The sequence below is a fragment of the Caretta caretta genome, chromosome 3 (assembly GCF_965140235.1).
Source record: "Caretta caretta isolate rCarCar2 chromosome 3, rCarCar1.hap1, whole genome shotgun sequence".
NCBI lineage: Eukaryota > Metazoa > Chordata > Testudines > Cheloniidae > Caretta > Caretta caretta.
In genome coordinates, this window is record NC_134208.1 from 24902526 (window position 1) to 24919363 (window position 16838).

Here is a 16838-nt window from a genome sequence, read left to right on the forward strand (position 1 = left end):
AATTTGATGAATGGAGCTGGAAGATCTGAAATAATAAGATACAAAAATGAATAAGGGGAAAATTCGAAGACAATGTGTTTAAAAAAAAACAATAATGTTATTGGCCAGGAATTTTCTCTATGAAAGTTCTAAAATTTAATTTATTTAGGTTTACTTACCTAAAATGATAAGGAAGCAAAATTTCTGCACATAGGGAGCATATGGACTTAGATCTAGGTCCTGCCCACTGCTATACTGGGGGTGAAGCTGTTATAGAGAACAAGCTGCAGGGAAGTATCACTCCAAAGCACTTAAGAAAGCAAAAGGGAGAAAGGTGTGGTGTCATGGCTACAGGTGATGCAGACTACACACCAGGCCCTCAAGAGGATATGGTCTGCTAGCTACAAGGCACATATAGTCCTACAGCCAGCTAGTATATATGCTACAGATGCAGGATGTTGTATCCTGGGGCACTTCCAACTCATTTCAGCAACCAAAGTGAGCCCTGTGGTGATTCCCCTATCATGCCTATCCATAGGAATTCTACCCTGGCCACCAGGATTCCAACAGCAGCAAACTCATCTGCTACTGTCTTTCTTACACTGTACCCACCCACCTAGGCAACTTGTCTTGCAGCTCTGGCCAGGGCAAGATTTGACATCTTGTTTGTATTATATAAACAGGAAGATGTCAAGTTGTGCCTTTTTTTCTTCATAGATTTACACAAACAGATTGGGGGTGGGGAGAGGGAATGAAAACGTTTCTGACATTTGCTTTTACAGTACTACGGTTATGTAACACTGTGACAAACTAAACACCGAAAAGGCTAAGTACCATGACAAATTACCACAGTCCCAGGCTTTGAATCTGCTTATCAAACTAGAGAACATCTTAATAGATTTATAAGCAACGTACTAGTAAAGTGTGAAGACATTTTGGTGTTTATTCTATGATTAGCTATTCCATTCATTAAATATATTTTTGACGCATATGTGGGATCTATGTATACTGACTTACATCTGCACAAACAAAATCCAAGCAGCCAAAATCTACTTGGTTTACCTCAATACTCCCTTCCCCCCAGACACACACATACACAGACTACTTCTAAAAAACAAAGGTAAAAAATGACAGGTGTAGTTATATGTCAAGGCATGCAGCTGTATATGTTTAAAAGCTAAGACCATTCAAAACAAGAATTATATTCACAGTCCTGCTCCTGCTGAAGTCTATAGCAGAACTCCCATTTGAATTCAATGGGAGCAGGAGCACGCCTTTTTTAAAAGGTGAGTATTGTATAATGAAAATTAAAGACATTTTTAATTTTTTTTCTTAACAGTGACAGCAACTCAGACTACTTTATAAATTTATTTATTTATTGGGAGAGCTGTGAATGGAAGGAGAAAAGTAATAAAAGTATGAATTAACTCGGTCCCCAAAACTTAAAATGGATAATGCAGAAGGCTTTTCAATGGAACTGATATTGCTAAACTGTATTCTTTACAAACACATACTGTCAAAGAAGCCATAGTATGAATAGCTGTATACATCTGAGAGCTTGCCATAGAAACAAACGGCTGTGTAAACAATATATTTTGAAGGGGCTGATAAGAATAAATTTTACGAAGATCAAGGTTGTTTTCACACCTTTCTGTTGCTCTGGTTTGTCTAGATTTTGTTGTGTATTCTGCCTAATAAATGCATTGCTTTTACTACTTAGTCTTATGTATAAATGGCCACTGATGATTCTTCTAGCTCAGCAATTTAATACAAGAGCAGAATTCAGATCCGCAAAAATGTTTGCTATAAAATGTTACCACTGTGGCTACTGAAATCATTAGGAAAGGGCCTCTATCTTTGAATATATCTGTTACATGAACATCTTTGCAACAGCATAGCATTCATACATTGATTCAATATTTCACTAACTCACCATGTCACAAGCCTGAAAATAATCATGTTTCATTTGTAATTAAAAATGGGTAGCTCTTTGGACACTGGCCCCCTTAAAAATGTCATACTGTTATCTAAAAGGTTTCCTCTTCATTAAAAAAATTTGCATATCCGGATCCCCCTAATTCCTCCAATAGCCTTACTACAAAATCTTTAGATTCTAAATTAATTCTGAAATCGATACCTTTAAATTATCTCTCGATAGCAGATGGGAGCTTGAGGCCACCTTCGAGAGGGGAGAAGATTTTTGCAGTGGGGGACTGACAGCTCGAAGGCAGCCGTAAAAGGAAGGTCGCTTTCCACAACCCCACAAAACATACCCAGCTGGGGCTGTTTTCAGGTGCCCCCCAGGGTCTGACTTTCAACAGACTTTGATGAGTCGGAAGCAGGCTGCTCAGCATGCGGTGCCCCTCGGCAGGCAAAAATCCTCCCACTCCGCAGGGGGCTGGGGAGAGCGCCCGCCTGGAGGAGGACCCCAGCGGGATCGGTTTAGGGCCTCCCCCCGCCGTGCCAATTACCGCCGCGGATTCAGTGCAGCTACATAACGTTAGGGTGCGCCCCACCATGATCCTCACGCACCGGCCCCCAGCCCCGCATCGCCGGGAAACAGAAAGGCGCATGGGGCACCTCCGCCTCCTGCACTCAGGACCACGTTCCGCAGGGCCACATCTCCAACAGCTTATGAGTCAATGGGCTGTGAGGCGCAGCGACAAAGCAGGGAAGCGCAGTCGGTAACTGGAGACGAGCAATGGCTCGTGTTTGTGGGGTAGGAGGCAGAGGAGGGAACGGCGAGGAATCTGCAGGGTGCAGAGAACGGCCCGGAGGGTCTAATTCCTGCAGATCCAGAAGGTGCGGGAGGATCTGGTATGTGCAGAGCGGGGCCCCGGCCAATGGCCCCGTGTGTGCAGAGAGAAGGCTGCAGAGGGCTCTGGTGTATGCAGAGAACGAGTTGCAAGAGGATCTGTTGTGTGCAAAGAGGGAGGCGCGGGGATCTAGTCTGTGCAGAGGGGACTACTGCGGTGGGGGGGGGGGTCCGATGTATAGAGAGAGGGGACTGCAGGGGGGATCAGGTAAGAGAAAAGAGGGAGCTGCAAGGAAAACGTGCGCAAGGAGCTGCAGTGGAGATCCAGTATGCGGAGAGGAGGTAAAGGGCGGGGGAGGCTGGTAGGTGCGAAGAGTGAGCTGCTGGGTTCTGGTGAAGGGAGGCGGGTGGTCTGGTGGGTGCACAGAGGAGGTTGCAGGGAGATCGGGTACCTGCAGAATGGAGGAGGGGTATGCAGAAGGATCTGGTATGCGCAGAGGCAATAAAGGGAAAGTAAAGTTGGTGTAGAGGGGCTTGTTGGGTTTTAGTGAGAGGTGCAGGGGGGTCGTGTGTGTGTAGAAAGGAGTTGGGGGGGAGAAACGCTAGGGAAGGACTGGCATGTATTTCTAGCAGCATCTTAAGATACTGAGGGAGGAGGGATCTCGCTCTAAACCGCTGTTGTTACGCAATGTGGAGTTTCCTCCAGAAGTGTTCAAAGTCTTCCCCCTTCTTTCTACCAAACTGTCCCCTGTATCCCATTATTCTGGATATTTCAGCTTATGCGTGACCCTTCTGAGCAGAATGAGACACAATTTAAAAAAACACAACTGTACTAAGCACACACAATCGTTCATGTGCTGACAAACTCCCTTTGCAATTTCAGGAATCTGCCTCTTATAGGTTGGCCAAATACCTGGGAGGGATGGAAGGAGGGGAGAAGGGAAGGTCCCATTTTTGAGGTACACCCACCCCCCGTATATGTTTCCTCTTAGCTCTCTAACTCGTTATTTTAAAACGTTTTATTCTTAAACTTCACTTTTGCTGCCCTTACCTTTCTTCCTTGTTTGTACTACCTGCGCTGAGACATCCAGCCTAAATTCCCGTAGAGACTGACCTGTCCACCGTCCCTTAGCTATAAAACATGCTAGATTTCTTAATAACACAGAACACAGCAGTCAGCGACAGCAGCTTTTATGAAACCTTCTTTCTTGACTGGTTGGGTCACCGAGCAAAACGCCTCGATTCCCACACGAGTTCTGCCGATCTGCCTCAACTTGCCTCTCCTTTGTTTTGATCTCTGGAAATGAAATTCTCCTTTCGTCTCCTCTCCCTCCTTCTTCTCACGCCTTCCTTCCTGTGGGAAATGACTTGGATTGCTTTTGTTATCTCCACCCACCTCCATTTTCACCTCGTCCTATTCCCAAGTAAACAGGAACGCAGCACATCCACCGTGCAGTTTACCACATCAGAGAAGTGAGATGAGCGCGCTTATTCCAAAGCTTATTCCTGAAAATATCTTGCAGATGCACAAAAGGGTGGACGGACCACTTAAAAGAAACATCTGTCACACAAACCAAGTCTATCAAGAAAGTAATCGCAAGGATCTCTAGTAATTTGCTCTTCACAATGGGTTTGATGACCTTGCAGGGACGACTGATCTTCCTCTTAATTTTCGCATGGTCTGTTTGCACTGGAAAACATAATAACCTTTTCTCTATTGCTTTTCAAGTGATTAGAAATGTCAAAGGCTTCCGGCTATCAGCAAAACATGCCCAAACACAAATTATTAAGCGAGCGATCAATGTCTGCTTTTGATGTTGTTAGTATTTATATCATAATCAATATAGCAGGCAGTCTCTCATTTTAAAACAGGTCAAGGCAGATTGCTGTGGACACAAATTCGCTCCCTTTGGTCAATAAAAACAACAACGCACAGAAAGTATTAACAAAAGGTAAAACAATGTTACACAACTTTGCTCGTTACGATTATTTGTAAGCGCTAAAAAGAGGCAGAAAGAACCATATTGCTTTAAGCTTTTAAGTACTAACATATGGCACAAAAGCCTCCTTCTATTTCCATCCTATCCTGTTCACCCACTTTCACTAGCAGACACTTATGCCACTTTTCCGGGGTAAAAGAAATTGCACCGACAGGATGTCAGACAGTTTGACACTTTACAGCCCTCTCATTTTATCCCCCACTTCTATCAGAAACAGAACAACTTCGCCATCTGCATCTAGGGATGTATATATGTATGTATGTAGGGAAAGGTTTCTATTTATAGGTTTAGAAATCATATGTAGTTATACTCCCCCTCCCCCTACTGTCAAACCCCTAGCGGACTTTAAAAAGTAATCCTAATCCTTAAATATCGTGCAGGCAAACACCTCACAATTCACTTTCTCTTGTCTCCATCACGAGATGTTCGCCCCCTCATCCTTTATTGCTAGCAAACAGCAGAATAATGCAAAGCCAACAGCACATTATTGTAACCATGCAAGTCACCGCATCCATGCAGAAGATACATCGGTGCAAGAAATTCCAACCCCATCATGAACCCTAAATTATCATCCAAGAGCAAAGGGAACACTTACAGTTTGCGTTATGTGCTGTCACCTGATGCAAAGGATAAAACTCAAAAGGGCAGATTTTTTAGAGAGAGAGAAGTATTTAATTCAGATCAATGGTGAATCGGTCCCTGCCTCTCCCGCTCTCTCTGCGGCTTAAATCCCCTTTAGAGCGCGCCTGCGAGCCCAGCAGCTGCTTCCACACGATCCTCCGCTTTGCTCTGCACTGCAGATCGGGAATCCCAGAGAAATTCAAGCTTCCCTTGCTGGATGGAGCTGCCTGCGCACGCGCTGCCCGTTCCCTGAGCCGACGGAGTGTCAGATTGTGCTCGCCGAGAGATAAGAGCATGCGCATTCACAACAGCGAGGCCGCGGCTCTGGCTTCTGCTCTCACCTGCCATCAGAGATCGGATCTCTGAGCAAAACCGCGTGTGGGGGCAGGGGGCAGGGGACAGGGGACAGGGGAGAGGAAACGAACAAAGGGCGGGAGGGGGCGACTCAGAAAGGGAGATAAAACGGGGAAGGGAGAGTGGAGGAGCGAAAACAGAGTGACGAGATCAGTAAAACAGAGGGAAGGACAAAAAAAGGGGGAAAGAGGAGCAAAAAGATTGAGGAGGGGAAGCTGGCGGGCTACCACACTGGGGAGCGAGAAGAGAGGGGCAATCATGGAAAGACCAACAAAAACGAGGAGGACAAACGCAGGGGACAAAAATCACAACAGAGAGTGGTGCAAAAATGTAAGGGGAAGAGCAAAAATTTAGGAGGAGGGAGCAGGTAAGTGCACGGGGAAAGAGTGGAAAGGAGCAAAAAAGGGAGGGTACTGAGGAGCATACCTAGAGAGGGGGCAGAGGAAAAGAAACAGGGAAGACAAGGATTAACGTAAAAGAGGGTTTTTTGGTTTTGAACATCACCTTTTCAGACCTTCTGTACACTCAATTTTTCTTTCATCTTAAAGAAATGATCAAATACTACTACACACAGTTGTCCATCACTGAACATTAAAATGGATGGGGAATATAGTCTGTTTTGTCCCTGAATTCTTTCAGAGGTTAAAGAAAAAAATATCGGGGCAATACATTGCTTTCACAAAAGTGCCATCTACACACCCTTTACACACGTACTGGGCTGTTTTATTGCTTGTAGAGAGTGCATTGTCAATGACCGTTTATTTCCACAACAATTTCAAACTTTTTATAAGAAAATGGATGTTAGCTGACTATTTTTAGTTTAGCTAGCCATGTTCCTTCATTTAATGTGATAAACAGGTGACTGACCCCCTTCTTTATATTGTTATTAATATTAACATTAAAAAATTGTATTGCACAAGCACCTAGCGGCCAGGGCCCCTTTGTGCTAGGCAGTGTACAGACATGTAACAAAGAGACAATCCCTGCCCTGAAGGTTTTATCATCTATGGCCTTGATCCTGCAAAGATTCACAGGCTTGATTAACTTTACACAGCGTGAATAGTCCCACTGACTGTTCACAATGCATTAAATTGAGCATTCATAAATCCATTGTGTAAGGCTGTAGACTACAGGTGGATACAACAAACAGACAAAGGGAGCAAAAGGAAATACCGTAATGCTAACTGTGAAAAGCACTACTCATTGGAAACCAGATGTCTGACCATTTTAGAGGTTTTTTAGGCATCACACTAGAGAAGAGTTTTAAGCAAGGATTTGAAGAAAGATATTATTATTTAATTGCACACAATTGATTTAACTGCAGTTAATAATCATTATTATTACTGTTAATTTATTTGTATTGTTGAAGTGCCCAAAGGCCCAACCAAGTTCAAGGCTGAATTCTGCAAGGCATTGTACGAATACATAGGAAGATACAATACTTCCCCGTAAGAGTTTCCAGTGGATCTGATTTATGTAGCATTTTAAAAATTGTATCTTTATTTACTTTGACAGTTAAAAAAAATAAAATGGGGGCGGGGGCTGAGAAAATTCCAAAACACAAAAACCACTTCAGATGACAAAGTTTACTTAGATAGCAAGATTACTTACCACTTAATTTACAAAACAAAAACATTTAAAATAAGAAGAAGTAATGTTTGCAGTATTGATATAGCCATGGGGATCCCAGGATATGAACATGCTTAACAATCTGATCTATCTTGTATTTAGCTTGGACACTCTGGTTACCTTCTTCAGACCTGAGGAAGAGCACCGTCAAGCTCAAAAGCTTGTCCCTTCCACCAACAGAAGTTGGTCCAATAAAAGATATTACTTCACCCACCTTGTCTCTCTCAATAAAGAGAAATAGAATTTCATCAACTCTTGTGTTGTTTATTCACCTGCCTCAATTAGAGCTCTCTGAAATTCCTGACATTTTTCTTTGGTCTTGATTAACTTAAATAATTTTGAATTATCTGCGCAGTTTGCCACCTCATTGCTCACTCTGATTTCCATATCCTTATAGCATGTAATAGGGAATCTTGTGGCACTGGATTGTTAACTTTTAGCCATGATGAAAATTGACCTTTTTCACTAATATTTTCTATCTTTTATCCAGTTTCTGATTCATGATACTACTTTGCCTCTCACCAGTATAACCATGTTATTATTTCTGAGTGTCCAACTTAGACACCTGATAGGGATGTGGTGCTGAACACTCATCTTCTGAAAAATCAGGCCTCTTTTTCCATGTCTAATGTAGGCAAATAGCTAATGTGTTTTAAAACACAACCTAACATATTTTAACTAAAACAATTTTGAACTGGAGTTTGCGTATAGGGGTCCATACAAGAAAATGCCAAAACACCCATTGACTTAAAGATGGGCAGAATTTTATGCATATTATAGACAGGACAAGTCATGTCATATGTTTTTAAATATGATTTGCCCTGTGTATGCGAGTTGCAAAGTCCTGTTTAAAATCATGTTAGTTAAAATATATTTGCAAACACATTTTAAAATAAAATCTGTTTTCTTTATCTAGCTATTTCCAATCTGGAGCATGCAAAATCACTAGTCACTTTTGAAAACATTAGCCCATTCTTTTATCCATAATCTTAAAATATAAATGCAACACAAAAACCTTTTTGAATAAGAAATATATGTAAATAAAATATACCTGCCAACACTACACTGATAAGCCTCAATGCAAGTCCATATGCAAATTTAATTTTTCCTTAAATCAAAACTCTAATAAACATTTCTTATTAAAATTCAAACATGCAATATTATTAATAAGAAACAGTAATAACAATCATATTACAAAAATTCTACTGTCAATCAACTAATGTATTAACTGATAATATTTACTATCTAAATATATATATGTATCCTTTAAAAGAAATAATTTACATAACAAAGTTAAGATTTCAAACAATAATAAATAGTGATAAAATAGGGCAGAGTAAGAATAAGGCGTTTGGCTTTCTGCTGCCCTCTGCCTCAGGTAGTCACTTAGAGCTTGTGGTAAATTGGTATAAAACCTTAACAGATCAGAATTTTAATATTGTACACTCACTTTGCATTCACTGTAAATGGATGCAAATGACCACACAATATGTACAGTTAGGGAGAATCAGACCCAGTGTGGACAATGTAAGATTTTTAATTTCCTTCCTATGGAGTTCTTTGATAGTGTAAATAATGCAAACCATTGTCATTTTGGACTTGTCTACATATTGCGCCAATACACACCAGAGTGGTGTGAATTTTAATGTGTACCAATATGAAGTGCACTAACTGACCCACATAGAGCCTGCTGGCATCCACTAAACGCACACCAGAGAACTTTTTGTGGGTGCCAGTAGGGTTTGCATGACTCAGTTTGCAATCCATCGGTGCACATTGCTGCACTATGTTGACAAGTCCTTAGCAACTTTATGTGGCTTTTGAAACTAAGGACCAGACTGACTACAGTGGAGCCATAGCAATTTACATTAGGTCAGGATCTGATTCAGAGTTTTTGTATTTAGTATAAATTAGAGTTTCTCATTGAACAGGAATGTGTAGGGATAGAAGCATAAATGCGAGACCAGGTGCTTATTACTTTTTTATCTTAGGTACTTATATGACCCCCATTACCATAGCATCTGATCATTTTACAATCCTTTAAAATATTATTCCTCAGATTATGCCTGTGAAGTACTATGATCCCCATTTTACAGGCAGTCCCTGCCCTCTATTATCTGTCAGAAATTGCACCTTTGGATTTTGACTTTTTGAAGGAGGAGAAAAAATGTGTGAAATGTCAGAATTTGCAAAGGAGCAAAGTTTGATAGGATTACATGCTTCCTCCTCCATTCTTCTCCCCCACCTCAACGTACAGTGCAACCCCAAGGAACTGAGACTTCAGCCATTCAAAGCTGCATTCATGAGTCTTCCAAGAGGATCTTTAGGTATTCAATCTCTCAGCAGGTAGCTTGTGGTTAATGAGGTGCTTTGCTTTGTTTTGTTTTGACTAAATCCTCCTGTTTTAACAGACACCTATAATTGCAGAGAACTTTTTAAGTGGTTACATTTCCCTTCTCAATTGTGTAGTGAACATTTGCAAGGCCCATCCACACATATGTATTGTACAGGAAGTAATAACAGATTAACTGTAACTAGAAGGAATATATATTATATCAATATACATATTTCCTAATATTCTCAAATGCATGTGATGCATTCTTAACAGTGATTTCCCTTACATTTTACTCCTTTTCCCCCTCCTTCTTGGCAGCAGTTTCTTAAGGCCAAGATTTCCTTGTTTGTTTTGCAGCAAATTGAAAGCAGCAATGCAGCTGTACAGATTGGCAAGAAGAGGCTACTTCAGGACTTTTTGACTAACCAAGGCTGCTAGCGACACACCACAGTTTGAGGGGGTGAAATCCTTGATGCTCTGGAGAAAAAAAACGTGTGTGTGACCAGTGTTATTAATTTTATTATGACTAAAGATTATATATAATATAATCAAGAATCAACATAAATTGCGTTTGATTACATAATTACATTTTACATATATCCATGTATTTATTATTACACACATATAATTATGTAATTTTCATATTCAAATCCCTCCTAAGGATTTTCTTTTTTTACAATGACCATAAAAACTGAGGCAAAACAAATAACATTAATACTAATAATCTAAATTCTTCCCACTTCTGCTCTATTCTCAGTAGCTTTGCCCCAGCCTTGTTGCACGATTTTGGTCAGGACACATAACCTTTCTGTGTCTGAGTTTATCCCTAGTAAATTAGGGATAATAATACTTACCTACTACTGAGGTATTTTACAAGGCTTACTTAATGGAGTGGGTACAGTTCTTTCCTACATATTTTCTGATGGCATAGAGAAACCAATTGCCTTCGTTTCACAAACATTCACTATGCCTGAGAAGAAATATGTGCAAATAGAGCAAGAAGCTCTCAGCATGATCTTTTGAATTCAGATGTTCCATTCCTATCTTATTTTACATTGCTGATGGATCATCATTACTTTCAATTCTTGGACCAAAAGATGGGATTCTGTCATTAGCTGCTGCTCTTATGCAGTTATAGTACTTGCTACTTTCAGCTCATTGCTATACTATTACATTCCTTAAAGGGACTCAGCATGACAATGCTAATGGGCTGTTGTGCCTGCCATGCCCAAGCTCCTGTCAACCCAAAGAAACTTTGGAGAAAGTATTTTATCTCAATTTGATGGACCTATTGTTAACACAGATATCAACAAAGAAACTGCTAAGGATGATGTGCTTTCTCTTGTGAAAGGAATGGTACTACAAGGTACAGTCTTGGATCATAAGAATCCCCAGTTTACACAATTTGTGTTAAATCAGTATGAATTATCTGTGAATCACAGTTGCATCTTACGAGGAATGCAAGTTATCATTCCAAAAAGAAGGTCATTTTGGCATTGTATGGATGAAGACCATTTTCCAGAGTCATGTCGGGGGCCAGGGATTGACAAAAATATTGAGAGGAAAGCGAAGTGCTGTACTACGTGTCAGCAAATTCAGCATGATCCTGGCCCGGCTCATCATTACCTCAGACTCCTTGGACACATTTTCACATGGACTTTGCTGGACCTTTAAACAGTTATATGTTTTTGGTCAGTGTCGATGCCCATTCAAAGTGGCCAGTAATTTTCTGAGTGATTTCTACTGCAGCTACCAAGACCACTGGATATCTTTGTACCTTGTTTAGTCAATCTGGTTGACTGTTATAGTTGGTGAGTGACAATGGATCTGAAAAATTTCAGAGGTTCCCATCTTCAGCTGGAGTTTAGCACATACATTCTGCTCCATACCATTCTTCTACAAATGGACTAGCGGAACATTTTGTACAAACACTTAAGCATGCCTTAAGAGTGAACAAGTCTATTCTGAGTCATCGGCAGAAATTGAACAATTTCTTGATTATCTACAGGAAAACGCACATGCTACTACTCAGGAATCACCTGCAACATTTTTCTTGAAATGGCCTTTGCGTACCTGTTGAGATTTGCTGCGTCCTGATGTTGCTTCACATCTACGTAGCCAAATCCCAAGTTATGCAAATTGATCAATGACGTGATACTTGTCTCAGAGTAACAGCCGTGTTAGTCTGTATTCGCAAAAAGAAAAGGAGTACTTGTGGCACCTTAGAGACTAACCAATTTATTTGAGCATAAGCTTTCGTGAGCTACAGCTCACTTCATCGGATGCATCGGATGAGCTGTAGCTCACGAAAGCTTATGCTCAAATAAATTGGTTAGTCTCTAAGGTGCCACAAGTATTCCTTTTCTTTTTGTGATACTTGTCATCATTTTTTTCAAGTAGGAGTCTTACTATGGACTCGCAACTAGGGTTGTGGAATAAAATGGGTACCTGGAGAACTTGTAAAATGCATGCAACCTGTTTTGTCTGTGGTTAAACTATCCCATGGTATTTTATGGAAACGACATATGGACCAGTTGCAGCCTTGACAAGTACCCAAGTCCAGGGATGTTCCAGCAGGACTTTCTGTTCCTCTAATCAAACCTTCTTTTACAACTCTAATTATGATGACTTGGTTAAAGAAACTTTCGTAGCAGATCCTGTTGATTCTTTACCCCAAACTGTTCCTGCCACACCACTATCACCGTGTTATCCCAAGAGAGTGCGAAAACCAGCAGTATGCTTGAACTAATAAATTGTTTAGTTAGTGAGTTGCTATTCCATAGCAGAATAATTCCTGGGAATTTGAGAGTCTGCAGTAGTCCACCTGCAGCTTTTAGTTAGCATATATAGTGGTTTATGTTAGCCATGTAAATGATAATGTGTATATATTTGGGAAGTTTTTTAAAGTAGGGTGGAGGAATGTGATGTCCTGTCACTTTAAATGTATAAGCACTCCTTCCCCGCCCGGCAGTGCAAAGCCTCACTTTCATGATGGTTTCAGATTTGGTACCAGAACAATAAAGCCAACATAGTAAACAGCTTTCTTTCAGTTCCCTCTATGTCTGTCTATCTCCTTCTCTTCTGGGTCCAAATATAACAGTGACAACTTTTCATAATAGTCTTAATTCCTGAAAAAATATTTGTTAATTTATTTTACTTCTAGACAGCAATAATGAATCAGTGCTCTTGAATCAGGAATCTCAGAAGAAGGACATACTGACTAGACCATAGCTATATTTATGAGAACACTTTGTATTCATATTAAATTTTCATTGGCTCATAGATTCCAAGGCCAGGAGGGACCATTGTGATTATCTAGTGTGACCTCCTTTGTAACACAGGCCATAGAACTTCCCCAAAATAACTCCTTGATCATATCTTTTAGAAAAAACATCCAATCTTGATTTAAAAATTATCAGTGATGTAGAATCCACCATGACCCTTGTTAAGTTGTTCCAATGGTATTCTCACTGTTAAAAATGTATGCCTATGAGTGACAAAACCGTAATGTGGAGGGATTGGATGGAGAGAGGAATTATGACTGTGTCACAGCTAATATATAATGATAAATTTAAACCATTTGTAGATCTTCAGCAACAATTTGGCTTGCCTTGCTTTGGAGCATGGAACTATCTCCATTTAAAGCATTTACTTACCAATGTATTTGGACCGGATGCATTGGGAGTTCCAGAACCTCCAGAACTTTTATTGTGTTGGAGGAAACTTCCTGGATTTACTCAACCAGTGGTATCCTTTTACAATTTTCTGATCCAAAAAGCTTTGCCAAAGTTTGATAATTTGAGAATTGCTTGGAATAGAGATTTGGATACACAGCTATCTTCAACTCCATGGAATACAAGTGTATCTAAAGTTAAAAAAGCAACTGTAGACCCGAGACTATGGCTTCTTCATGAAAGGACACTTTTTTGAATATACTGATCCCCACTTAGGCTAATGGCAATGGGCCTCATAAATGGTGACTGCTGTTGGAAACGTTGGTGTTATAGTCCCTTTGTGCTTCATAAACTTATATTTTTTGGGAGAGCCCTTGCATCAAGAATTTCTGGTATGAGGTTAGTCAAAGGACCAATTTGATATTGGATGCTAAATTGGAGCCCTCCTCTGTAAGTTTTTGTTCTTGGATATATTCCTGATACCTGAAGCTTACCTGTAAAAAGGTGACATGGTTCCAATATGCAGCTTTGGTTGCTAAAAAATTAATCCTTCAAAAATGGAAAAATCGATTTCCACCAAACACCAGTGCCTGGCTCAGTGATATGGCTGACGTAACAGCAAACAAACAACTGGCATTCCACAGAAGGGCAATGCCCAAGAAATTCAAAACAATTTGAGCTGACCCTTTAGAGGTCTGTGATTAATACAGACCCTGAAGATAGAAGGTCATTTCCCCTACTTTCCCTTTATCCTAACTCTCTTTACTTACTTTGTGTATTATGATGAATCTTGAATTTTAATATATTTGTTGTATTTTAAAAATATAATAAAACTTATATATCATTATTTTGAGCCTGAATTTGTCTAGCTTCAACTTCCAGCCCTTGGATTGTTTTACTTTTCTTTGCTAGATTGAGGTGTTAGGATAAAGATATTCAGGCCTGTCTGCAAAGGCCTGCACTTTAAGAATTTAGGTGTATTCTTATCACTTGGCTAGTTCTAGAGGTATAAAAGAAGAATCAAAATCACTGTCTGCTGGTGTAAGGGCCTTCTCTTACTGTGACAGTCTGAGGCCCTGTTCTTAGGCTAAGGCCTTTGGCTAAGCAGCAGAGGCAGCCATAAGCTAGGAAGCAAACAGTCACATCCTCACATTCCAAACTAGTCATATTGAAATAAGGTGCTATTGGGCTGTTAGGCACTATCAGGACAGGATTGTATTCCTATCACCTCCAGAGAAAGGGAAGTGTCTAGAAAATGTAAAAGGAAACTTAGTTTGATAGCATCCTGTCTGGCAAGAACTCACTTATCAATAGCTGGGATGTGAAATCCTCACTTCTGTATTGTCTTGTCATTATAGTTCCCACTTTGCTATTGTTTGTCTGTATAATCTCTGTCTGGTTCTGTGATTGTTCCTGTCTGCTGTATAATTAATTTTGCTGGGTGTAAACTAATTAAGGTGGTGGGATATAATTGGTTACATAATCATGTTACAATATGTTAGGATTGGTTAGTTAAATTTCAGGAAAATGATTGGTTAAGGTATAGCTAAGCAGAACTCAAGTTTTACTATATAATCTGTAGTCAATGAGGAAGGGGGTGGGTGTGGGGGTGGGTGGGAGGGGGTGGGCATGTGGGTGAGGGAGATGGGAACAGGGAATAGGGGTAAGGAAATTGGAATCATGTTTTGCTAACAGGGGAAATGGGAACAGGGAATGGGGCTGTGGAAATTGGAATAATGTTTGGCTAAGGGCAGGAATGGGAACAGGGACACAGGTGTAAGGCTCTGTGGTGTCAGAGCTGGGAAGGAGGATACTAAGGAAGGAAACTGTAATCATACTTGCTGGAAGTTCACCCCAATAAACATTGAATTGTTTGCACCTTTGGATTTCGGGTATTGTTGCTCTCTGTTCATGCGAGAAGGACCAGGGATGTGAGTGGGTGAAGGAATAAGCCCCCTAACATGAGGAGCTCATTATTAAATATTTGCTCCCTATGTAGGTACTTATAGACTGTGATCAAGTCACTACTTAACCTTTTCTTTGTCAAACTAAATAGATTGAGCTCATCGAGTCTATCACTATAAGATATGTTTTCTAGTCCTTCAGTCATTCTCATGGCTTTTCTCCGAACTCTCACCAATTTATCTACATCCTTCTTGAATTGTGGGCACCAGAACTAGATACAGTATTCCAACAGTGGTCATACCAGTGCCAGCTACAGAGGTAAAATAAGCTCTGTACTCCTATTTGATATTCCCTTGTTTATGCATCCAAAGATTGTGTTAGCCCTTTTGGCCACAGTATCACACTGGGAGCTCAGATTCAGTTGTTTATCCACCACAAACCCCAAATCTTTTTTGGTGTTACTGCTTCCCAGGATAGAGTCCCCCCATCCTCTAAGTATGGCTTACATTCTTTGCTCCAAGTTGTAGACATTTACATTTAGCTCTGTTAAAATGTATATTGTTTTCTTGAGCCTAGCTTACCAAATAATACATATTGCTCTATGTCAGCAACCTATTGTCTTCATTATTTACCACTCCCCCGCGTTTGTTGTCATCTGCAAACTTTATCAGTGATGATTTTATGTTTTATTCCAGGTCATTACTAAAAATGTTAAATAGCATAGGGCCAAGAAATGATCCCTGTGGGACCTCACTAGCAACCTAATTTTGATGATGATTCCCCATTTACAGTTGCATTTTGCAATCTGTCAGTTAGCCAGTTTTTAATCCATTTAATGTATGCCATGCTCACTTATATCTTTCTAGGTTTTTAATAAAAATTTCATGTAGTATCAGGTCAAATGCCATGCAGAACTTTAAGTATATTATTTAAATATTATTACCTTTACCAACCAAACTTGTAATCTTATTAAAAAGATATCAAGTTAGTCTGAAATGATCTATTTTCCGTAAATCCATTTTGATTAGCATTAATTATATTATCTTCCTTTAACTCTTTACCAATTGAGTCCCATATCAGTCTTTCCATTATCTTGCCCTGGATCAATGTCAGACTGACAGGTCTCTAATTATCTGGATCATCCCTTTACCCCTTTTAAATATTGGCACATTAGCTTTTTTCCAGTCTTCTGGAACTTTCCAGTATTCCAAGACTTTTAGTTCTATGATTACTTCTTCTTTATCTGTTAGAAAAAGGTCTAATATAGAATTCCACTGTGTTGTCTGTAACACTTCTTGAGTTGGGAAACTGTCATCTATAACGTTTAGAAATTCCAAGGATATTTTAGTATTGGCAGCACGAGACCTCTGTCACTCAAATTGAAGTCCTCTATGATCACACAAGCGTTTCCCCCCTACACATTGTAGATAAGTGCATAAGGAAGCAGTCTTCCTGTCCCCAGTGTGATTTGGTGGTTTACAGCCTACACCAACTAGTTCCCCATCTTGTGCTCTGTCTGTTAGGACATTGATCCACAAGTATTCAAGATCATTTTCTTCTGAGCTATCCATTCCTCCAGATTTCAG

At 40.2% G+C, this 16838-nt stretch overlaps 2 protein-coding genes across 3 annotated transcripts in view; one reads left to right on the forward strand and one right to left on the reverse strand.

The window, feature by feature from the left end:
* Nucleotides 1-5603, reverse strand: part of VSNL1 (visinin like 1) — a 154327-nt gene extending 148724 nt beyond the window's left edge. The window contains exon 1 of one of the 2 annotated variants that reach the window (XM_048845562.2): nucleotides 5330-5603. The gene's annotated coding sequence lies outside the window, so the exon portion shown is untranslated. The remainder of the gene's footprint in view (nucleotides 1-5329) is intronic. The other variant, XM_048845561.2, reaches the window with a different exon arrangement.
* The window catches only part of RAD51AP2 (RAD51 associated protein 2), a 62359-nt gene continuing 47852 nt past the window's right edge, over nucleotides 2332-16838 (forward strand). The window contains exon 1 of the mRNA XM_075126179.1: nucleotides 2332-2663. Within this exon, the coding sequence (XP_074982280.1) occupies nucleotides 2332-2663 (332 nt within the window). The remainder of the gene's footprint in view (nucleotides 2664-16838) is intronic.